Source organism: Barbatula barbatula (genome assembly GCF_947034865.1).
Source record: "Barbatula barbatula genome assembly, chromosome: 22".
In the NCBI taxonomy this organism is placed as follows: Eukaryota; Metazoa; Chordata; class Actinopteri; order Cypriniformes; family Nemacheilidae; genus Barbatula; species Barbatula barbatula.
This window is the reverse complement of record NC_136785.1, coordinates 11411947-11437326: the sequence shown is the minus strand read 5'-3', so window position 1 is coordinate 11437326 and position 25380 is coordinate 11411947. Positions and strand designations below refer to the sequence as shown.

At 39.0% G+C, this 25380-nt stretch overlaps 1 protein-coding gene across 2 annotated transcripts in view; it reads left to right on the top strand.

Annotated features, from left to right (window-relative positions):
* col23a1b (collagen type XXIII alpha 1 chain b) overlaps positions 1 to 25158 on the top strand; it is a 68088-nt gene extending 42930 nt beyond the window's left edge. Inside the window, exons 3-30 of one of the 2 annotated variants that reach the window (XM_079487090.1) lie at positions 3382 to 3417; positions 5784 to 5791; positions 6532 to 6558; positions 10927 to 10953; positions 11146 to 11172; positions 12624 to 12650; positions 12844 to 12870; positions 14725 to 14784; positions 16000 to 16116; positions 18334 to 18360; positions 18486 to 18512; positions 18652 to 18705; positions 18791 to 18841; positions 18946 to 18981; positions 19074 to 19142; positions 19923 to 19958; positions 20103 to 20147; positions 20252 to 20341; positions 20415 to 20468; positions 20565 to 20621; positions 20703 to 20729; positions 21919 to 21987; positions 22074 to 22136; positions 22253 to 22279; positions 22496 to 22549; positions 22640 to 22726; positions 23460 to 23498; positions 24030 to 24204. In XM_079487090.1, coding sequence (XP_079343216.1) covers positions 3382 to 3417; positions 5784 to 5791; positions 6532 to 6558; positions 10927 to 10953; positions 11146 to 11172; positions 12624 to 12650; positions 12844 to 12870; positions 14725 to 14784; positions 16000 to 16116; positions 18334 to 18360; positions 18486 to 18512; positions 18652 to 18705; positions 18791 to 18841; positions 18946 to 18981; positions 19074 to 19142; positions 19923 to 19958; positions 20103 to 20147; positions 20252 to 20341; positions 20415 to 20468; positions 20565 to 20621; positions 20703 to 20729; positions 21919 to 21987; positions 22074 to 22136; positions 22253 to 22279; positions 22496 to 22549; positions 22640 to 22726; positions 23460 to 23498; positions 24030 to 24080 — 1319 coding nt within the window. In that variant the 3' untranslated portion in view covers positions 24081 to 24204. Of the gene's footprint in view, positions 1 to 3381; positions 3418 to 5783; positions 5792 to 6531; positions 6559 to 10926; positions 10954 to 11145; positions 11173 to 12623; positions 12651 to 12843; positions 12871 to 14724; positions 14785 to 15999; positions 16117 to 18333; positions 18361 to 18485; positions 18513 to 18651; positions 18706 to 18790; positions 18842 to 18945; positions 18982 to 19073; positions 19143 to 19922; positions 19959 to 20102; positions 20148 to 20251; positions 20342 to 20414; positions 20469 to 20564; positions 20622 to 20702; positions 20730 to 21918; positions 21988 to 22073; positions 22137 to 22252; positions 22280 to 22495; positions 22550 to 22639; positions 22727 to 23459; positions 23499 to 23597 lie in introns of those variants that run through there. The other variant, XM_079487089.1, reaches the window with a different exon arrangement.
* Positions 25159 to 25380: the final 222 nt, after the last annotated feature.

Here is a 25380-nt window from a genome sequence, read left to right as displayed (position 1 = left end):
AAACAGATCTTGAGTAATCGCAAACTGCAAGTCACAAATAGTTTAAAAACATTTGATGATTGGAAAGAAATTGGCACAACTGTTATTTCACTAATGCATCTAAGAAAATTGCTTCAATATTCAAGTATAAAAAACACATCTATAACCAGAAAAGAACAAACGCACCCTGTTTAAGCAATTTAAACCATTGGTCAGTGTTGGCGACAGGCTCCGCAGCGGAGCCTTGATGTCTTAAGATGTCGTCTTCCATCTCAGTCTGGTCTGAATTTGATCCCGGGTGGGTGGGTAACGAGGGGGCAATTAACTGACTTTTACTCCTTCTTTTCACACCCTTTCTGCCAAATGAGCCTGTTCTCTGGTGTTAAAAATTAACGTCTTAACATATAACACCTGTACAATCGATGCCCCTGGAAATGAAAATAAAAGACCCTATTAATTACACCCTCCTAACACAACACTGATGGAGGGCCGGAGCCTTTATCCAGGCACCTGACAGTACTTCACAATCAAAGTGTTCAGGATTTAATTAACACCAAGGCTTTTTGAAAGCTAGTGTAAATGTTATCAAGCGCTTGCGCCTTTTCAAGTACACTCATGTTGGTCTATAGGCGCTCGCAAAGGAAATACGTGCCGGATTTCATTAACTTGCTGCTTTTATAATGACTGGTCGTCGGCCGGTGATGTGAATAACCTAAATGTTAAAAGTATATGTGTTTGAGATCCTTTAAAAATGTTTTGGTGATGAAATTGCCCACTATTCGCATTATCTTAACTGGTTTTGGTAGAAAATCTGCAGAATTATTTGGAATGTTGAAATATTGTGAAATGAATTCAATGAAGCGGAAAATACAACCCACCGAAAGGGAAAGCACAAACAAATGATTCAAAACATTTACGCAAGAGACGAGGCATGTGTGAATGACATGCGTTCCAAATTCTGTGGACATCTCACGAGATTTATGAGAAGATCTGCAGGCGGATTCTGTGTTTTTAGATGGGATGTTTAAAGTGTAGCTTTGTCTGTTTGTTAAGCAGCATGTTAAGTTTTGATGAATGCGGTTATGTTTTAATGTAAACTTGGGATAAGCATTATAATGGTTTGAAACAGATGAACAGGAAGTGAACTTTTCCCTCAAAGTGTTTTTTGGCCAGGATAATTTCAGCAGTTAAAATGCGAAAGTTGGAAAAGTCTGTCCCAGTTTTTCTTTGCGATAAATCTCTCACGAACAACACATGCCCTATGGAGAGGGGGTATGTTTATGCGAGACATTATATGGGTGTTGAGATTACCTCAGATCATACAGGGGAGTGTGCAAAATGTTTTCCATATGATACCCGCATATTGAAAAGCAAACATTATGGCTGTCGATCATTCACGTCCACACCGTTTTCTCACGGACTGTCATTTTTGTGTAACTAACAACAGATTAATGATTCAAAAAAAAATTCCAACGCCGTTAGTTTATCTTCATGCAACTAATAAATGTCAATGAATCTCAAATGCCTCATAAGGAACACGGTGCCCGTTGAGAAACATTTTGGGATGGAAGAGCTTCCTTTTTATATAAACACTTGTGCATTAGGGTAATTGAATTTAAGCGAAGGAACAATCTGTTCAGAATTGTCAGGGGACAGCATGTTTATTGCACCCAGTTGTTTGGCAATGCTGAAAAAATGCCATACTTCACTTACCACTAACATGATCAATTTGATGTAAAACATCCCAGTGGAGAAAGTGAAATCATAAGATCCTCCAAGTGCCCTGCCCATGTGGATGAGACACAGAGCATCTTTAAAACGGCCAAAACTACGTTTGTCGAAGACACAACAGAAAAACAGACATATGACACATAGGTCACATGAATCATAGAGTTGTTAGTCCACAGTTGGGATTTTGGAATGAAATGTGTTTGGGCTTCTAATGCTAATCTGGGTAAAATCATCAAATTTGTAGAAATCATAAAGTCTTATGGTCGCAGTAATGGATAAAAGCAAATTGAGAGTGGAGTGATCCAGACTTTAAAGCACTTTTGTCAATTGGTAATATTGGTAATAATAATAATCTTTGTTTTTTCATTCAAGCCTTTAGCTGTCACTGAATATATTGAGATTGTACCTACTTACCTACCTACCTACCTACCTACCTACCTACCTACCTACCTACCTACCTACCTACCTACCTACCTATCTATCTATCTATCTATCTATCTATCTATCTATCTATCTATCTATCTATCTATCTATCTATCTATCTATCTATCTATCTATCTATCTATCTATCTATCTATCTATCTATCTATCTCTATCTTACTTACTTACTAACTAACTAACTAACTAACTAACTAACTAACTAACTAACTAACTAACTACAGTAACCCTAAGCAGACAAATTGCTCTACAGAGAAGCGAAGCTAAAATGTGAAGACATCTTAGTCCTTGTGTCAGCCAGTGAGCTGTTGGTTGCAATCCCACCACTAGATGTCACTAAATTTCATAACTGTACCTTTAAATCGTTATAAATTGTAAAGGGTTTAGAATACAAAACCTTAAATTGGTCTCTTAAAACGAATAAATATGAATGTAATTTTCATTTTAAATAGATTATAAATTAGTGCATTCGCCGTTACTTCAAATCTTGGCGGGATATGCTGGGTACACCTGCTAAATTCAGTCTCACTGACAGCAGTTTCTGCTTTATGCTCTTTAGTCCATCTGTCCATTTTATGAGAACCTGACTCATGTGATGTCATTCTTGGCTGCCCTTGTGCTGCAAGATATTTTTGGGTTGGACTTCCTTGTGTCTGTCACAGTCGTCTTTCTCACCTCTCTTATCTGAGGGCTGGACACTTCTAGGGAAGCTGCCGCCCGCAACTATCAGCGGAGTCTGTAGAAAAGGATGTGCAGTTTTTCTCACGATGAGGAAGGGGTCTGTGATATCTGCACAGCCAATGAAGGGCAGTTACAGACAATGTCAAAAGTGACCTGTATAATGTGATTATATCGGACCCATTCACTTCAAATCATGACTTACCTCATTTCCTAACATCTGTCATATTGTACTGTATGCAATGTATGAACAGAGCCATCATGACCGCTGTTCGACATATCATACAGCAACCATTCACATTTTTTAGCTTTAATGTTTTATAAGTTCAAAACATTTTCATTATTTTCTTAAAAAAGAAAACAATGTTGGAAAGTCATCCACACACAATGTGAAACAGATCGAGTCAAATCATGGGGGCTGACCTGCCAACCAGACCACTTGCATTATCTCCAAATCCCCAGGACTGCTGAATATTGACGGACAAAAATGCTGAACGCATCTTTAAGGATTATTGCATTTATGTCAGTGATCTACATTTCACTCTCTGTCCACAGGTCCTCCAGGAAAACGAGGAAGAAAAGGCAACCCTGGTGAGTTTCCCAGCATGCTGGCTAGCACAGCTGTCTATATTCTTTCCATACTGTACCAAAGACACACATTTGTTGAAAGCAAGACTTATTTAAAAGAGACCTGTACCTAAACCTTAAAATGAAGGCAAAATACTGTACATGTGTTCTTCTCTAATGCAGAGTCTCTTGTCCATGAGAAACACTACGATCATCCTCTTGTGTGTTCAAGATCTTTCATTCTTCTTGTCAACTTTGATTTGCAGTTATTTGATGAACCATTGAGCAGATAGAAATGTCCATTCGTATTATGTGCTTCCGAAACGTCTTTTTCTCTTGTTGGCATGGTGACATTTCTATCACGTTCATCAGCGGGGGTCAGAGAGAAAAGCTCTCCTTGTCTTTCACTCACTTTCCCAGCATGCTGTTTGTTTTAGTGCTGATCTCTTTTGACCTGAGAAACCCGAGAGGGCTTCTAAGTATTAACACCACACTAGCAGTCAAAAATGACTATAATTATGATACTGCCCATTGTAGAGTTGCCTGTCACTCATTCTGCATAACCTGTAGATGTACTGTGCACATGAATCTCATTTTACTGTGCACTTTGAAGGCAAATTTCATATTTTGTAGCCAGTTTCAACATTGACCCACAGTACACTACACACTGTGGTAGGTGTGCACTGAAAACAAGCCGCCAGACAAAGTCAATGTTGTCGAATTAACTTATAGTCACTCAGATGGTCTTAATGTGCATCTGCAAACGTTATGCATAATGGACCATTTGAATGAATTCTAAGAGGATCATAAATGACGTGGATTAGTAAACAAGATGCAAATAAGGAGGATTTGGTCTGCTGGTGGTCTGGTACGGATGATGGCAGCCACGCTATGTACATTTTCAGTTTTAAGTTTCATTCTAATACATTCTTCATCTCATGTTGATAGTGTGAAGAGCAGATCTTACTTTATGCTGAAGCTACATGACAATGGGAGCATACCTCCTGTATGTACCCTGAACCAGGAGAAAGAATTGTGTCTTCGTACTGTGTTTGATGACTTTGGCTGTCAAAAATGATGGGAACAGCCTGGTCATCTCCTGCATCCGGGGCTCTGGGCGGCCTAAACTGACACAATGGGAATCTCCTCTCTCTCTCTTTCTCCCACTCTTATCATCACGACCATTTGAAGGAGTTATCGCTTGTTTATTTGCTCTTCCAGGGCAGATCTGAATCCGACAAGCCCTGTGTCTCCAGATCCACTTTATGTCACACCCCACTTCTTCTTTGACATCTTTGAGGCATCAGAGCCAATGACTGTCGAATGCATTATGCTCCATGCTCTGATCAAGAAGCTGTGCAGCACAGCAAATAATACCGCAGATGTCTTCTCGTGATTCTTTTGACACTCAATAAAGGTTAAGTGCAACAGCATGACCTCGCCGTGAACCCATGCATTTTTTCCGTTGAGAGGATGATTCGGCTTCGCTGTTATAGACCGCACGATTTTGCAAGGCTGAAATGCTATTAAATCAGAATTGTTTGTGGTAAACTGCAGACCACTGCATTAATACGAACAGCTTATTTCACAAGAATGCTTTTTTGGACACCGGGATCGTTCCCACAGTGCTGGAATGCTTTGGATGTCATTCTAGCCTGAATGAAAATCATTAAGGATCATTGAGGATTTCTTGCTGAAATTCACTTGATCTGCAATAATTATTTCTGAACACTTTATTCAGAAAGACAAATTTAGTTAAAATACACCTCATGCGGGTATTTAATTTGAACTGAAATGAATAGTCTAGAGTTTGTTATTATGGCGAATTTAGAATAGAAACAAGTGAGGCAAATTTAGTCGTGAAGAAAATGCATAAAGCCATGTTATTCGGCAGAATTAAGTTTATTGAAATTTGACCATATTTGAGACATTGTTGAGGGTAAAGAGGACCAGATTATTACATCTTATCAGGGGTCTCTGTTTGCTTTTCATGTCATATAACTGTGAAGTCAAGGTGAAACAATTAAGATATAAAAGATGTTTTCCCTTTTGGTTCTGATGTGAGGTTTTCCACTTTATTTGTCAGTTTCAGGCTTTTGACATATCTGGAGTTACTCAAATGTTGAAAATAAATGATCTCTGTTTAGATCTGTGTCAGGGCCCTTTGATTAATAAATTCAATGAAACAGAACCAGATTGTGCATGTGCAGATACTCAAAGTGCATGTAAACCAAAACCATTCTCATTCAGAGCTTTAAACAGATATACAACACTCACATGGCCATTTATAGTGTCCTGCTCAAAGTATTTCATATTGCAATAAATGATTGTTCCTTACAGTACATAACATGACTCTCACCAACAATTGTTTGTTTTTGTTTGTGTTTCAGGAATTCCAGTAAGTACCTCTGTTAATGATGAAGCTTTAACTCAAAACAAATGTGAGTTGATCTGAAGGTGGTCAGGCATAGCATCGCATGATCTGAGCAGTCATTACATTCACGATATTGACAGCTAAATGAGGTGAGAGAAGAGGGAAGGCACATGTGGAGTATATAAATGCTCCAGGGTAAATCTGAATCCATCACGCCCTGTTTTGAGCAGCCTCAAAATCTAACAGGTGATATAAATCTTTGCGTTATCCCTCGGATAGAACGCAAATACCGTAAACACTAGTGAATGTCCTAGTGTGTATGTGTTTATGTATGTATATTTGTGCCTTTACACTTTGTCACACTAACAACACTACAATACAACAAACTTTATTGCTGTAGTGTGGTTTCATCATGTTCCTCATCGTGAGCAGAAAGCCAAAGGACTAAAGGAAAAAGTGTTTATAAACATGTGCGGCTGCCCTAAACATGTCCCATTAATTTTATGACCAATTTGTCACATAAGCACTGTTTATGTATTGCAAACTATATTCAAGTGGAGACCATGTAAACATGCAATATGGAGTACAGTTGTAATGTCCTGACTCCTATCCTACTAAAACACATTTGGGGGTGTAAACCTATTTTTCAACGTTAATCATATTATTTGTTTTTTACATAAATGCCGATCTAATGTTTTATTTGCAAGGTTTTAAATTGTGACATTGTTTTATGCTGGATTGTAATAATGTTTTTATCCTAACAGGGAAATCCCGGGCGGGATGGCTACCCGGTAAGTGTACCGGGTTTATATAATTTTGTAATTTTTTTAATTCATATTTTTGTTATTATTTATTTTATTTCACACTTATCTAGTGATGTACAAGTGAATGCATGCATTTTTCGGCTCATAGGAAGCGTAATGTGTCATAGTGCGCCACCTGCTGGACATATCACAAAAAAGTACAAGCAGCTGTGTGTGGGAAATATTGAGGTTTTTTGCTTTTCCAAAGCCTACTGTGTTGGACTTTTATGCAGCAGTTCTATAAGCAAAGTCAATATTAACTAGATAATGCTTTGAAAATGAAAATAGTTTAAATGAAGACAAAACAGGATTGACTTTGTGTCGAAAAGCAACACACATATAGACCCCCTGTTTCAAATTATACTCTCAGTGCTGTTTTATTAAATATCTACTTCCGTGAAGGGTTGGTTGTCCATCAAGGACAAGAACGAACTGCTCTGGCATACACCTCACTTTTGACCAAATACTTAATTTCAAATTTGTATTCAAAATATTTATCAAATATTCCAAATGCAGTACTGAGATATTACAAAAGAGACAATTATTGATTTTTCCATCACCCGATAGCTTTACTTTTAAAAGAGGCATCACTTTTATGACGCCTCCCTGACAGGTCAGCGCGCTCCAGATGCGATCAGTTGCATGCGCTGGCAGACTCTGTGCTGCATAAAGATCAACTGGGAAATAAGGATCTGTGTGAAGCCTGTCCAAGCATAACAAGAGAGCAGATCCAAACCGAGCTGTGTGCAGGACTCCGCCACATGTGGCCCTTACTGGATTTCTAGCTGCACTCAGAAACCATCACAACACAAGTCATCCATTTCTTTCCTCCTCTCCCTTACCAGACCGACACGTGCAGCCTGTGCACACTCTCTCGTCACCTGTCCGATTTGAAAGACTATTTGGCGTACAAGTACATCTAGGAAACAGCTATTGAAGAATCTGCTGATCAGCAGAATGTAAACAAATATGGCTGTGTTGAACTTTTTATTTTTATTTTAAGTTATCTGTACAATGTCATTTGACGCAATATTGCATGTACACATTTGTTGTATTTTGATGTCCTCAATATGTCATCAACCAGATTTCATTTAATTTTCCCTAACCAGCGTTTTTTAAAACGGGTGGTCAACCAGCAACAAGTTATTCACATACATAATATAATTATGCCCCCAGGTTCCTTCTATAAATATATGAACAATATGTCAAATGACCCTACTGAAAAAAGCTGGTTGGCTAGTCTCCCAGCCTGGTTTTAGCTTTTTAAGCAGCCCGGTTTTAGTGAGGTTTTGGTCCTTTTTTAGCTGGTCAAGCTGGAACCCATCAGATAAAACCACTTGCTAATCTTAGCTGGTTGAAGATATGAAGTAGCTGGTTTAAGCTGGTCCACACAGCCTGGCAAAGCTGGTCTTCCATCCTGGTCAAGATGGTTATAGCTGGTGGGTTCCAAAACCTCTGTAAACCAGCATGCTTCACCAGTTTAACCAGGCTGGAGAACTGCGAAACCCAGGTTAGGCTGGTTATGGCTGCTTTATTTTTCAATAGTGAAGAGAACAGAGCCTCTCCTTTTAAACAAACACGATGCTCTCTGAATTCTATTTTCAGTTGTGGTTTTTATCTTTTAAATCATGTGGGCAGTTTTCTTTAAAAACAACATTCTTAAAAGTAATTTTTTTAAAGATTTCGTCCAGATCAGTTTACAGAACAATGATGAAAACAGATAAAGCAGTGGTTTGTTTTTGGATCTGTGAATGCTTTCAAAAGATATAACAGCACCCCCTGCTGTATAACAGTGAAAACATTGACAGCTTGAAAAACTCATCAAGCCTTGTAACAAATTGTGAAAAACGTGTGTAAATGACAGATTTGCCTGGTCTGTATCTACAGCACTCATTTTCTTGTAAAATGCACTTTTTCTAGACCTTCAGCTTTAGTACGGCTTAGCTCGGTCGGTCCAGCTCACTTCACTTCGTGTCAGTTTGCTTTTCCATAGCAGTTTAGTACCGCTTCAACGTGGGTGGGGATTATAACCTTATCGTCTTAGTTGCGCCGCCTCTTCTGCCGTAACATCTTTCTGAACGCGACATAAACACACGCACAGCACAGGAGATGTATAGAGCATATCAATGGCGAATGGCAGCAACATCAAATATTGCTAAAATACCAGAGATCATTTGGTTTGCTCGACGGCGTACGAGGGGAAGCTAATGTTGCATTTGCAAGTGTCTCAATCTCTATATTACTGTCACAAGGCATAGAATAAAATGCCATGTATTAAAATGCGTATTCATGTGTTGCAAATCCAATGACCCTGGTAATGATTTTCTCTGCCCAATCAGTGATCTGTGTGTAAACACGTCACATTTCAGTATCTGTAAAGTACGCTTGGAACCTCAACCGAACCGAACCGTGCAGTACTATGCAGTGGAAAAGCGCCATTAGAGACCTCCTAGACCAGGGCTATTCAATTACAAATTCAGTTGGGCCAGATTTTCAAACCGAGAAAGGTTAGTTGGGCCACTCATAGCAGCGGCAAAGCAGCTCGTAATGACACATTTTAAAACCAACACAAACAAATTTATTGAAAAACATGTAAGGTTTATTCATTGTTTCTCTTTTAACTTTGGTCAGTTTGCACAGCAAAAGGTGCATAGAAAACAATAAAAGAGCTAACTGAACAGAATCTGAGGTAGCTCCTACTTTTTCCACTTACAAAAGAAAAGAAACTGACCTAGGCACCTCTTGCCTAGGCCTACCTAGGCTACATATCTGACCTGTCTGATCACAAAGTGCATAAAACAAAATAGTGCACAGTAGGCAATTCGCAATAACATTAAGTTTCCTTTTGAAATAAAATAAACATCTTGCTCATATTTGACCCATGCAGGAACATCTCAAAGTGCATAAAAATAAAAAGTGCACAGTATTCACAACTATAACTAACTACACAAAGTGTAGGCTACTACTGCACATTGAGGGAACATATTTTAAATCACCACCATGTGTGATTATGCATGCCTTTTGTTCCCACATTATATTGATGTAGGTAGGCTACATTTACCCTGCTGACTTAGTGGGAGAAGTGACATTTTTTGTTTTGAACGAGAGCAGTGACTTTAGGCTCGTAAGTTGTCAATGCAATCCGAAGACATTGGTGGAGAGTACGGTCAGTCAGGGCGCAACGAGAGTTGCTTTTTATGGAGTTCATGTGTGAAAAACTTGACTCACATGTGTACGTTGATCCAAACATACTGAGCATGACGATCGCTACTTTCTTAATGTTAGGGAACTGATGTACGTTGACATCAGTCCAAAACATTACAGGCCCGTTAGTGCAAAGCTCCTGTGCCATGGTTACAGATGACTGCATGTCAACAAGTTCGAGTGTGAATTTCCCCTCGTCAATGGAAGGGACCACTTCCTTTGCTCTGGCGGATAAGTCCCCTTCTATTGCAACAGTGAACGGTTCTCTGGCAAAAACGGCCACCTCTGTGGGCAGAACAAGTGCATCCAATCGACCAGCAAAGTTCTTTTTCAGGCTCGCAATGAAATCTGTCATCACATCCGTGATTTGTGCGGGGGATGAGATGCATTTGCGGAGTGTCGGAAAATGCAGCATTCGGCCTGTGCTCAAATCAGTTGCGAAAAGGTCCAGTTTAACTTGGAATGCGCGCATCTGTCCCACAAGGTCGATGACAGTTTTGTGTCTACACTATGGCCACGCCAAGACCCGCCCTACGAAGCAGCTCGATTGGTTGGGGTTAGGCATTTCACATGGACACCTGGCCAATAGTAGTGTGTGAATGCTATTGAAGGGCGGGTCTTGGCGTGGCCATAGTGGGGGGAAAAATATCGCTGACGGGACCCTATTTTCCCTTTTATACTTTCTATTGCGGGACCACGGGCTGGGCCACTCTGAGGTTGCTTCTGGGCCGCATGTGGCCCGCGGGCCGCCAAATGAATAGCCCTGTCCTAGACCATAGATCTCATTCAGCACCTTGAGTGCCGTGGACAGCGACCTTTCTGCCCTGTAGTCTGAATTTACTGTAGTGGGAGTTTAGTTTCACTCAAAATCAATGACTTCTGTAATGTAATATCAGTAAAATTTCATAGCTAGAATTGTAAAGTTTTATTTAATTAACACTGCATATCGGAATTTATAGTCTGTCTGGTATTTGACCTGTGTTTTGACTTGCATAACCTTATGTGTCTTACTTATAGTCAATGTTTTCTTGAACAGCTGCTTTGTAACAATGAAAATTGTTACATAAAAAAATCGCTATATAAACAAAACTGACTTGACTTGACTAAAAGCATAACACTGATTCTGTCGTCTTCTGTCTGTATCTCTCTCAGGGTCCGTTGGGTATGGATGGTAAGCCTGTAAGTACTGTCATGTTTCATTATATGAGTTGCTGTATAGAGAACATCCATTTAGCTATAGGAATCTTTGTTTATACAGTATGTTAACACACTTTACCGTGGACAGAATAAACATTTGCATGGTTTAAAGCACATAAAGAGAACAAACTTGCACTTACACATCACAGGAAATTGATTTGACTCTCTTTACAGGGACCTCCAGGACCAAAAGGCAGTCAGGTAATAACACTTTCATTATGTCTGATTGAAAGTGACTGTATTGTTGTGTAGTGTTGTTCATGTTGCCATGCGCCCGTAAGCGTGTGTGCAATACATTTCTGATGCCAAAAGCCATATCCGAAGCCATAACAGCAACATCTGGTTCAAACCAGTCCCACCTCCTAAAGCACAGGTAAACTCCACCTCATCACTTCATCCATAAGAGCGAGGGTGAGAACAGCAGTGATCCCATCACACCAGACCCGATCTCATTCCGCCAGACCTCTGATCTTCTTCTTCTGGCCATGCACTCATGTGTTTACACAACGGAGGCCGGCCTCGGAGTTCTTTCACGACATGGGAGAAATGAAGTGACCGAAAGAGAAGGAGCCTCTTTAAAAGCCATTAGATCCAAGTCCAAGGGTAAACACCAGAGCCATTAATTGTTCAGAACTGCACGTCCAACAGCTTTCTGCAATTACGTCAAAGTTTAGAGTCACCGGTTTCATCACGCCTGGCAGGGTGTTCTCCTTCTGAAAGTGGAAGTGCACTTAAGAGTGTTTACTTCGGCGACCATTGAAGGGTGAAGAAAGCACAAAGAGTGTTGTGTTTTGGGCCAGGCGCACACGAACAAAGGAAACTTTGCGTTCCAGGAGATGTAACATCACAACCTAATGTAAATGTTCTCCATCTATGTACTGTGTGCGAGGCTGTCAATTATTATTGTTATGTTTAAAGTCAGTAATATCTAATATGGCTTCTCCGTCATGAGTGATTGATCTACTGTTGTCATGGGCTCAACAACTTCATTCCAGCTCACATTTTACAGAATATACTGGCAGTCTGTGAAAAATTTGAAAAAATGAATTGTGACACCAACTCTGCTATTTTCCAATTGTCCGCAGGCACTGAGTAAATTCTCAGTTTGATACGAACTCAACATTAAGTGCTCTTGGAAACCGAGTCTCGTGTTTGACATTCTTTGAATGATACCACTACACCACCGCTGTGCGTCTCTGTGATATTAATATTTATAAAACGGCACAAAACTGAAGTGCTTGATGAACAGCGGAGAACACTACACCAGAAAGCATGATTATGGAGTGATAGTCAGAATGGGTTTTGTTGGTTTTGAGGCCACATGCAAGGTTTGGTGAGCTTTTCTTGTGCGCCAAAATAAAACATTGGAATATCCTTCGTGGCCTCAAACCAACCATCTACTCATGATACAAGAGAAATATGTGGTGGAAACACAACATCTTTGCTGTTTTTGATATATTTACAGTTTGTATATTTGTGAAATATTGTGTTTTATTTAAAATAGTTCTCAAGCATTCCGATTCATTGAACCAACAAAACATCTGCCAGTCATTTTTGAGAGGCGGGAGGTGTGACTTGAGCAAATGAAAAAGCCTTCACGGACAAGAAGCATTTTTAATCCGTCACTTTGAATCTTTCTCTTCTTTTGCCAGGGAATGCCGGGACCCAAAGGAGATAAGGTACATTTATTCTAATGCAGAACACATTCCATCATGATACATTTACAAATGACCCAGCCATTGACGCAAAGCAATGATAGATTTGCTCACCAATCGAAGCTTTCTGAACCCGTGCCAGATATATTTCACAAGTGTTCGATGCCTACATTCAAATCTGCTTAACCCAAACCGCTATGCTCTGTTCTTTCCACAGGGTGACCAGGGAGACATGGGACCAAGGGTGAGTGTCACAAACGTCCTTTTAGACTCTACATCTACAGCATTCAACATTTCGATTCCAACCTCCAATGCATTACTGGTCCCCTGCCTCCATCTATCATGGCTTGAGGTTTTTCCTCATCCAAGAGGAAAAACCATAAACCTTGACAAATCAGGAATCTTTTAGTGAAGATCGTACCACACTTTTATCTGTATCTTTTCAGGCTATCATTTAAATCATTTGGCTTCCAACGCCTCTTTTCCATCATAGCTCATGATCATAAGGCAGAATTAAAAACACGTGCTTGGCTCCTTTCCTCCTTTAAATGATAAGAATATGTGTTGTTAGCACTGGAGTGTTTTTGCTGCTTTTCTACGGTCAGACTATAATAGTGCAGAGTCATTTGGATTGGTGACATGATCAGTCAAGAAAATTAAAACAAAATGAAAAACCACTCGCATGGGTCATGTTCCTGTTCCTGATGTTAGAGCCAAATTAGAGGTTTTTAAACTCCAGTATAGCAAGGAACTATTAGCCCATCTAATCCACTGAAAATCCCACGGGACTATGGCCTCTTGACCTGGAAGTCGATTATAGCCGTGTTTCCTTCCAGATGGCAGGACTTGTAGTGCAGGTCGATAGTTGACCTTGTGCATACTCTTGACTTTTCGCCCCTTGCCCCAGACAGAAAAAGCAGGTTCAGGTCAGACTCACAAAGTTATTGTGCCGTTAGAAGAAGACAACCATAACGTTATGCTAAATTATAGTAATGGTTTTTTTGAAGATTCTTTGAATGTTTTGACGCTTTGATTTTAACGCTGATCAGCTAAAACTTTAAAACCATTGACGGTTGAAGTGAATACGTTTATTATATTGTTACATTGTGAAATGTATTATGCATCAATTGAACAGTCAGTTTTTGAATTTCATGTGTTGGAAGAAAACAGAGTAGGCAAGCAAAACCTCAAGAACAATGGTTTTCAAACTGTACAATGTTTCATGTATAAAGTAAGTAACATTTAACATTTAAACTGTTAGATATAATCGCATAAAATACTACATACAACAGAGTTGAAGGGAACTGTAGTGAGATAAAACTCATGAAAAGTTACCAAAGAAATTCTAAATAGTATGCATGTCAAGAAAAAGGAGATAAGCACTTAGAAATGATTATGAATGAAGTGACATAGACGGCCGTTTCTCAATATGTGTTCTTCACCGGTCTTCTTCAACATGGCCGTCCATCCAAACACATAACTTACAGAGTGTGGTTGTAGCCGCTATGAGGCTTTTCAGGTTTGTTCTACCTCTGAAACTGTTTTAGAGACTTTATTTTACGGTCGAAAAACTACATAGTGTTGCTTTAAAGTGTCTGATGACCTATTAAAAACTTCTGGAGTCACTCATTACAGTATCATGATAGCAATATTCCTAATTTAAGGCATATTAGGAATTTGAAAGCAAACCCCAATTTTATGAAAGCACGTTTTAACCAGCGTTCATTTTCAATAAAAACTTTCAATACTACTCATCTTGTAGCACATTATTGTTATGTTTTACAGCATTGGAGCTATAAAGTATATCAATAGAGCATTTTCTCTATTTTACTACACATCAACACACTAATATGTAGGGGGAAAATCCTTTGCAGACCTATTTAACCACTTAACATGAACTTCAAAAGAATAGCCAGAACGGCTCTAACCTCATGTTGACTTCAACTTTACAAGCTTTCTATAGTTCTGCACATTATTGGATGCCATTCTTTATCACCCCCTATTATGCGTATCCCAACCATCTCCTCCATCACCCTTATTTACATTTTTATGTCATTTGCTGTTTCTTTTTACTTCTATATGACCTCTGACCTCACAGGGACCACCAGCCCATGCATCCTCTGCAGGCCTCCTCAGTAATCAGATTCTCACAGTAAAGGTTTGTCGTTCCCAGATTATCATTCCTGCATCTCTTGTAACTGTCGCCATCATCTCAGTCACTTCATTCCCTTCTCTGCTTATTTATTTTCACTCCCATAAATTGTTTTGTGGGGGATGATAGATGGCACAGGTTTCCCTAGCTCTGAATACACCTATCACTGCCTTTCTTATCTGATAGCAAAGAAGAAATATTACACAGTAAAATGTAAGAATGAGCGATGTTTTCCCCCGCTATGAGCATGGCTTTCAATCGTCTACAGGTGACGATCACACTTTTCACAGGCGCATATCTAAAGGTTGCGCAGGCTCCGTACATGTCGCACTTCTTTTCTCGCTTTGTGTTTTCACATTCTCTCCATCATTTTATCCTTCGCTCTTGTGTGTCCTCAGCCTCTTTTCAATTAGCTCCCATGGCCGTGTGCAATGTTATGCTGCATGTCTGTTTCGAATTTCAAAAAGAGGGATAATTGCTGTGTTTACTGGCATTAAAGATGAAAAACACACCACTTTGAGCAGTGCAAAATGCCTTTTTTCTTTATGGCAGTAAAGTGTTTTGCATTATCTTAATATGATAATAGTGACTATTCTGTGAGTAACCACAGCCTTACTATTACTTTCTGCACCCTGGGACTTCGGCCCTTGAAGCTTTTTACACCAGCAGATTTTTTGTAACTCAAACCTTTCAACATCACTATTCATAGATGCGGTCGAAGTTTAACTCAAAATGTAACATGGATAATATACACTCAGAGAAATGTCCCTATTTAAAAGTCCAATGTGTCATTTTTTGGAGGATGTATTGACAGAAATGCAATGTAATATTTAAAAAGACTTTACATAATGAAGCGTTATGTTTTTATTACATTAGAATGAGCTATTTTTATCTACATACACCGCGGGTCCCCTTAGATGTATTTCGCCATGTTGTTTCTACAGTAGCCCTAAACGGACAAACTACTCTACAGAGCGCGATTCGTAAATATGTTTTCTCCTTCGGCAAAGAATCGAAACGTGATGACATCTTTGTCCTTTGAGAGCCGCCGTAAGGCTTTGAAAGGAAGGGGGAGGGGTGGAGTGACTCCAATTTGTGACCTCACCACGAGATGCTGCTAAATTTCATACACTGGACCTTTATTGTATTACTTCACTGTATACATTTTGCTGACGTTTTACTTTCCTCTCATCCATGGTCTCTTTTTTGTCTCTTTCTTAGGGTGATCAGGGTCAGGCTGGGCCACCAGGTCCCCCCGGACCTCCAGGAACACCTGGCCCCAGAGGTCCTCCAGGAAACACAGGCCGAGATGGGCCCCAGGGCCACCCAGGAGAGCCGGTAAGACACTGGCTTTCTATCTCACATGAGCTCTTTTGCTTTTCCATCTGATGTGTCTGTACTGAGCTCACTCGTCGTACAGCTGCTGGGAGTCACACATGAGTCACATTGTGTGGAGGACCCCTGCTCAGAGGACCAGGTGCTGCTACTCACTGTGACACAATCTATACAGAACTCAACCCTGGGCTCGAGGTTTGAGAAATACATGCAGTATGAATTTTTGGTTTTGCACTTGTCAGACTCACCCAAACCAAAAGTCTGTCATCATTTACACTCCATCAAGTTATTCCAAAGCTGTTTACATTTCTTTGTTCAGATAAACACAAAAGATGATATTCTGTCAGTTTAAGCTTCAAAATACTGGACAGGACAATATGATTAAAAAATTAATAACTAAAAAATAGTTTTTCTCTGTCAGTAGCTGGTCAATGAAAACTATTCTGTCACCACATTAGAAGAACCTTTCTGTTCAAGAAAGGTTTTTACAGTGGAAAATAGGTTCTTTAGATTTAAAGTGATAGTTCAGCCAAAAATGATAATCCTGTCATCATTTACTCAGTTTAAAAATGTCAACTAACCATGTTTTTTTGTGCATTTATTACTATTGGCAAAACTTCAACTGTAGCAAAACCATGGTTTTAAACCACATTTCATTTTTGTAAGGGTGACTTTCTTTCTTCTGCAGAACACAAAAGAAGATATTTTGAAGAATGTTGGTAACCGAACAGCAGCGACACCCTTTCACTTCTATTGCATGGACACAAAACCAATGCACGTGAACTTGAGCAGTCGCTGTTCATTTAAAAACATTCTTTAAAATAACTTCTTTTGTCTTCTGCCAAAGAAAGAAAGTCATATAGGTTTAATTTAACAAGAGGGTGAATAAATGATGACATTTTTTGTGTGATCACTTTAAAAAAAGTAAGAAGGACATTGTCCTTATAGGAACTTTTCAGTGAAGTGTTCTTTGGGACCAAAAATAGATCTTGTATGGAATTGCTGTGAAGAACCTATTTAAGAATGAAAACTACCATGTTTCTTATCCATAAGCCACACAGTAAGATTTTTGTTCATGTCCTTAATAAGTTTAATTTAGGGTTTAAGCGTTTGTTTAAATCCCTAACCGTACTTATAAGCTTTAGTAAGAGATGCTTGTCTTGAAAATAACAGCCACTGCCAATGGTTATATTACTTTGACCTTCCATCAAGATTTCATAAACCACAGTCCTAACATGATGTTCTGAGTAATGCATGAGAATTATATAACAGTCCGAGGTGGTACTTGATTGGAACCACATCTCCCGAGTATGATACTTACAATAAATGCGTAAATAATCAAAGCTTTAGTAATTTTTCCTCAACATATGTTATGCACTTTGACCGTTTACACTCATCCCATCATCCAAACCAAACAAAGAATGGTGCAATGATGAAGGGCAAAACAGACAGAGGTTCTCACCCTGCTCTGTGCCTCATATTGAGAGCAGATGTTCTGGGGTCAGTAAGCTCAAAGGCCATTTCCTGTTGTTGTATCTCAAATTGTGTTTATATTTTCCTAAGTGAAACCACCTCATTAGCTCCCAAAGGCCTGATGCCGTGCCTTTGTCCTTCTCGCGAGTGCCGCATAACAAGCCAAACATAAATAGCTCAGAGGCACTAGACGGTAGTCGGAGCCTGAGGAAAAAATGGCTGTCGCCGGTTTAATACCATCAGTCATGCATGGTGTGAGAAAACCTGTTAGATGCGTTAAGATGCTCGACATTTGGGGTTTGGTATCAACAATAAATGCAAAAATCTTATCTTACAAATTAATAAATTAGCCGTGTGCGTGTTTATATTTGTGTACGAAAATGTCAAATCCACAGTTAGCCAGAACAGATGATCATTGCGTGGTTGTTTACTTTAATGTTGTTATGATGTGTTCCAAGGTTGAGATTGTTCACTAAATAACCTGTTCTGTTTAGATATACCCTGCTTCATATTAGACCTCTGCGGTCAAATGAATTCAGAGCGGCGGTCTGTGTTGGCACACGTTTACATCACTTTTACTTCGTGTTGAAAATAACGGTTTTATTGAGCTAAACACGAATAGTCATACTGTGTTGTACATCATAGACCTGTAGAGGTCTGACATCTAGTGGACAGTCGATAGATTATGTGCGCCTGTTTCTTTAAATACTATAAAATTTTCTTATCATGTTTAATTTTTTATAACAGGGTCCTCCTGGAAAAGATGGGAATGAGGTAGAACTTAATAAATATTTTTATATTGTGTTATGCTTTTAACATAAATATGCAAACTTGGAAGAAAATATAATAAATACTATTTTTATGAGAATGGATTCAATTTTGTTTTGTTTTTGCTACAGGGACCAAGGGGGCCACCTGGTGTGCAGGTAGTAATGCTGATTATTATCATTATCATTATTATGACGTTATCATTATCACTAATAAAATTCAAGAAATATTATCATTATTGTTTCATTTGGTGTGGAAGTCAAAGGAAATCCCAAATTTTTTAAATGTTTCATTTAGGGTTTGAATGGAGCTGATGGCATGCCTGGGCCACAGGGTCCTCCAGGGCCAAAGGTTTGATTATTTCTCACATCTCACAATACATCTTTTGTATTATTTTCTCATCCACACATTTCTTTTTTTACATATGGGGGTTCAGGGCATGCCAGGTCATGAGGGGAAGAGAGGAATTGATGGATCTCCTGGTAAAGTGAGTCTGAACCACTGATAACTTTAACAAATGTTATTTTTCTATTGCTACAAATACAAATTCTAAAATAATGTCATTAAATAATATCATGAAATATTCTATAGAGTGAAAAGGGAGAAGTTGGGGATCCAGGACCCCAGGTGAGGGTTTATCACAGTCTCCCATCGACTAATAACATGAAGTCTGTTCTATTTAAACATCTTACTCACATCTGCTATTTACATTTTCTCAGGGCTTGACTGGAGAGAAAGGGGCTACTGGCTTTATTGAGGATCTAGACATAAGACTTCAAGCTTTGCAGGTAAACGTTTGTACGAGAATATGTGACCCTGGACAACAAAACCAGACTTAAGGGTACACTTTTTGGATTGAGATATTTACATAATCTATAAATAGGCTTTCCATTCATATATGGTTTGTTAGGATAGGACAGTATTTGGCCGAGATATAACTATTTGAAACTTTGCAATCTGAGGGGGCAATATATTGAGAAAATCGCCTTTAAAGCGGCACTACGTACCTGTGACAGTGCACTAGTGAGAGTCTTCACTGTACATCAGTAGCGCATAATAAACACAGATAACATTGCAGATGATATAACATGAAACAAATAAGAACATAAACAGACCCAAATAGCACAGTTTTGTTATCTCTCATGGAAACTCCAAATAACTGACGAACTGCCACTGTAAAGTTGTCCATTAGAGGTGTTCTAGTTGGAAAACTGAAAATCTGGTTCGTTTTAACATTTTCTATTGGCTAACCACTGTAATAAAGTTGTAGAGAGGAGATGAACCTGAAAGCTGAAATTCTAAACTTTACATAGATACCAAACTTGAGTGTGTAATTCGCAAAGAGCAGCCAGCGGCGAGTGAAGTTTGTAGGTGTGTTTCTGGCCATTTTTGTGAGCGCATACAGTGTATTTCTGGCTTTTACTACAAATGTTACCGAGTATATGACTGGTTTTGTGGTCTAGGTTCACATATTTAGTCAAATTCTGTGCCGTGTCACTATAAGAACTATCTTTATCTCCAAGCACCTCTTAAATATTCGGTATTGATCTGTTCTGTTTATCCAATAGGGGCCTCCAGGACCTCCTGGAGCGCAAGGCCCAAAAGTGAGTAATACAGTTTAATGATTGAAAATTAGATGGAAAAGCAGAAATGTTCAACTGTGCCATGTAGCAAATGCCATCGCTGGGATACTACAGTATAACGTCCAAATATATCTCAGACACGTTTCAAAAATATCTTTGCAACAGGGAGACATGGGCTTACATGGAGCACCAGGGCCTGAAGGAAAGCAGGTTGGTTTATACAAAGCAGAGTTAAGTTGTCATTAAACGTAAATAACAGAGACATCCAGAAATGTACTACATGTACTTTATATAGTATAATGTTTCTCACCCAGGGCCAGAAGGGAGAAAGCGGTCATACAGGAGAACCTGGAACAGCAGGAGTAAAAGGGGATAAGGGGGATATTGGGCTGACAGGACTAACAGTGAGTATTAATGGAATATATCATACAATTGTGGGGTTGCAGGATTATAATAAATGTTGATTTGTCATTGTAGGGGCCCGTTGGGCAAAAAGGAAATAAAGGAGACTCCAGACTTGAGGACAATCTGGTGAGTTTACCACACAAAAACTATTTCAGTCATATTCCAATGCAGTAATCATAAGTATGTGCAACATGAGGTTGTGTCTCTATATCTTTTTTGTAGGACCAGATTATCTCTTTGCCTGGCCCACCAGGGCCTCCTGGACCACCTGGGCCTGCGGTAAGAAATAAAGTCTAAACTGGTCATTTTTATTAAAGAAGGTTAAGCAAGCTAAACTTTTTCCCCCATTTACTTTTGAAGGGATATCACGGATTGCCTGGACATAAGGTGAGTCTATGAAACAAGTAAAACACAACTTCTTTAAAACTGAATGAATCATTTCAGGCAGGGACGGATTGAACCACATGCCCATGGCACTAGACCAGCAGGGGGGCTCTGGCAAATCTAATGTGTACATTTTTTATTTAAAAAAATGTATCAATAAAATAGCGCTGAATATTGTGGAATAAAGGGATTATTTTTGCAGTTGTGAAGTATCAACCGCAGCTAATAAATCGAATAAATAATCCTAATGCATTGCCGTGTTGCTGAGAGAGACACCTAAAGGCGAGTTAAAAAACATAAGCTTGCAGAAGTCACGTACAGAAGACAATAGAAGGCTAAATAACAAAATGAGTTTAAAGTTTAACCACAGAAATGTGTCACAGACATCTCAGTTCGCTGTCTTTAATAACTGCAGTCTTGTGAGACCGCTGGATTTGGATTATGTGTTAGCGAGTTTTCTCTGAGGTTATCACGATAGATACCTCTCAACTAAGTTAAAACCAACTTTCTTATTAAGAGAACGATAAATGCTTTGGTGATTGATATTGCTTAACTGTTAAATCCTCGTCTTCTAAAAGGCAGAAATGTAAATGATACTAGGCATAGGCTAATTTTCTACCCACGTTATGTGAATTGGAGAGTGTTGTATACTGCGTAATACGAATAAACCAATTTGTGCTTTTTTTGTGCATTTTACACAGAAGTGGTTATTCTGTTCTGCGGAACTACTTTTATATTGTTTTATTGTTTAAACACGCTCTGGACGGATGTGTTTAACTGTTATGCCGCGTCTCGCGTCTTTCACATAAGCCCCATGGTTTTAAGACTCTGTGTCAAGTAAAAATAATTAATTTGTACACACGCTCATCAATGTCAGTTCCACAGAAGTTGACCAATCAGAAGACCCCGAATGCGGGACAAGTGTCAAAAGCTTTTGTTTACAATAGCAAATTTGCATATGGCATTTCTTTTATCAAAAGAGTGCCAGGAGACCCTCGCGGTCAAACAATTCCTGAGTGCTGTGTAATGAGTCCTGTGTATTTGGGCATACGTATGTGCAACACTGTTCTCATAACATATGTGATGCCAGGGGGGCCTTTGAAACGTCTGTGCCCAGGGCACATCAAAGTCATAATCCGTCCCTGATTTCAGGGTCATGTGAGATCAAATACAAATGTGTAATGTAACACAGGGAGAGCCTGGTGATGCAGTTAAAGGAGAAAAGGGGGATATTGGAGAGAAGGGTCCACCTGGGCTTAGGGTAAGTTTCATACGGTCTGAACACTGCTTCAGAACTATTACACAGCAACCACATTGCGGTGTTTGACACCTGTCTGTTGTGCTTAGGGTCTTCAAGGTTTTCCAGGTTCTAATGGATTGGTAGGCCTGCCTGGTGCAAAAGGTGAAAAGGTCAGTATTTCATACACTTGAGAACAAACAATCTTTTCTCATTCTGAACATAACATTTTAATGTTATTTAACCAACAAAAATGCTTCTTCCTATCTAATGTTTTTAACGTTTGTAGGGAAAACAAGGAGAACCAGGATTAGACGTAAGTCATTATGAGCAATCATGTGCATGCAAAATGAGTCTTGTGCACTTACATGGTGATGTGATTTGTGATGTGTGAATGCTCATGTGAACGTATGAAGTATAAACTAGGCCTAAGAACTCATCTGTGTTCCACTGAACTATGTCGAATTGGGAATATCACTGAGAATGTTTAAAGAGATGTCAGTTTAAAATAAACATGTCTTTCCTTCATCAGGGTTTTCCAGGGCTTCAAGGAGAAAAGGGAAACAGAGGAGATAGAGGAGAAAAGGTGATAGAAATAAAAAACACAACTCAAAATAATATCTTCTTTTATCATATCTAAGCCTCCTTTTCTTTATCTCTCTCTATTTCTGTGCAGGGTGAACGAGGCATAATGGGAAAGAAAGGTCTGAAAGGACAGAAGGGAGAACAGGGACCTCCTGGCCTTGATCAGCCTTGTCCTGTGGTATGTCACGTAATCATTTTTTCCATGTTATCTATTTTTTGAAAAATATATGTCCTTCAACAGGAAAGTAAAGTGTTCTCAGGAAAGTAAAAAAAAGGGCCACAACCTGTGGGTTGTTGCTTAATGATGCTGTATGCATTTGTGGCAGAATGTGCATGTGTATCGAAAGAATTCGCAGCAATGAATTTGACATGAATGGGTTTCACTAACAGGGCACCAATGGGTGTAGAAAACTTGGTGGGGAGGCAAGGGCCCCAGATGCCCCCTGCCATTTGGTACAGTATCTTTATCTAAAATATGTGTGTGTGGTTATGTTTGATGTTTTCATCCTGGTGCGTTGGGTTCCCCTGTACACTGTATAAGTTCTGACTCCGACGGCTTGGCATAGATCTTTGAGGTACACATTTATTATATATTTGCTAGAATGCAGACTGCAACCCATCAATAAAGTGACAGATATGAAATCGTAACAGCCTTAAAAACAATAATTGTTAAAATAGCTGGTTGTTAATCAACAAGTTAACTCTCCTGTTCAAGAACCATAGCCGTCTGGGTTTTGAGCATGATTATTTGAACTTGCTTCCAAAAGTATCCATCTGTGGGCTGCTGTGTTTCCTTCAGTCTCACATCATTGGTGGCAGATCTGATGTGCAATTCCTGCCTTTTTTCCCCATCAGTAAGAGCTTTCAGAAAAATCTTTACATTTATTTATTATTTATATCTCTCTTCACAGGGGCGAGATGGACTGCCGATACCTGGATGCTGGCATAAGGTATTATAAAAATATATGTATTTCAAAGTAAGGATACTGCATTTGCCCTGTGACTGCTTTTTGTGTCTCTAACAGTCTTTCCCTGTTGCTCTCTTGCAGTAATGACTAACCTGGAGCATGGAGTTTGTACATATTGATATATATTTTTATAACACTTGCTTTTCGTCTACCAATTTTTAGTCATCTCCTATTTAATATACTGGGTTGGCATATGGGAGCCTATGCAAAATAATATGTATGTATCGCTGCATTAACAAAAGAGGGGCTCTTCGATGTCTCAATAACAAGTATGTTCAAAAGCAATCCAGAGAGAGCCGTGAGTGCAGGACTTGATATTGAGAAGAGACATGAACTCAATGCTTGCGGATGCACAGAGAATGCTGCTGCTGTCCTTAAGCAGAGAATGGGGATGACCAAAATAACCTTGAACCTTCTAACAGACTGACCTATGTGTCTGCAAATGATGACTTCACTGGCTGTCTTACTTTCCTGGGTACCCATCCACTCTTCATTAAATGTTTGCTTTGAAAGGACGAGGCCTCAGGACAGGGTGGCAGAGCCGAGCACCCATCTCAGCCTTAAAAGACATTGAGTGGGGTATGCGGAGGGAGTATAGTTTGCCAAAGGTCTGCTGGATAGTCCAAATGAAAGGGCTTGCCGGGATGTTGCACTGGATCTGTACTGGCGTACATATGGACAAATCTGTACTCAGGAAACACATGGGACTAGCTCAAAAGGAAACAGCATATTGTCTTTTGTTCCATTTATCAATAGAAAATAAACCAGTGCAAATTGTATAATAAGTGATATTATGTACACAAGAAGTCTTGTCTCGGTGTTCATAAAAACCCTCACATTGTATAAACTAATTTTATTCATGTTTTTTTGTAAGGAGTTGTTTGCATCCCAATTGAGTGTTATATGAGGTTTGTGTAAATGAAATATATAATTTTTACAATACATTATATTTTTGCACTTTTCTTTTAAACGTAGTAAGAATTTGTTGTTTGGATAACATGCATTGAGTATGCATTGTGTTTTATGTGGAATCATTGTTTTTACCCCACACTTTTTGTTTTTAATTTTGTAAAAGATAAACATTTAAGATAAAGGTATTATGGACCCCTAGGCCTGAAACATATTCTGCAGAAGAAAGTGAAGTCAAAAACAAGCTCATTTTCATCAGTTTCATCAATACGAGTATGTTTTGCATTCTCAGCTTTACTGTCCACCTTCACAACAACACGTCAAATTTTACATTACAAATATCTTAATCTCTTAAGAATTGAGGTCTATAATAACCACTGCAGGTGTGTTGTTGCTCAAGCATACTTGTAAAGTATGTTTCTAGGCCTACCTAGCATGAAAAGCAAAAGTCCATTAGAATAGATCTTTCATTCATGTGGAACAATAATAATTCAATCAACCTGTTTCTTTTAGTTTTCTATAGATGTACTTGTACATGTCTTTTTGTAACAGACACGTTAGGTAAATTATGATGGCCTCTCTAGAAAGTTGTTGTAGAGACATATACTGTAGGTATAATGTTCTGTGTGCCTGTGCCAAAATATACTTTAGATTAGTGATGAATTGAATGTGCTGACTTACTGGTTTGAATGAAAGACCATTTCTGCCACATAATAAAAAGATCATGCTCTAGAAAAAGAAAATAATTGTTATGAGACAAAAATTAATTATTAAAATTCGAAATGATGAGATACAAAATTCAATATTATGAGATTAAATCTCATAATTATGAGAAATAAAGTCATAGGCCATATCGTACACCCGGTGCAATGCGGTGCAGCTAGTTTCAACCCGACGCAGTTTTAATTTTCCCGTCATTCACCGTGTTGTTTAAATAGCAAATGCATTTGCGCTC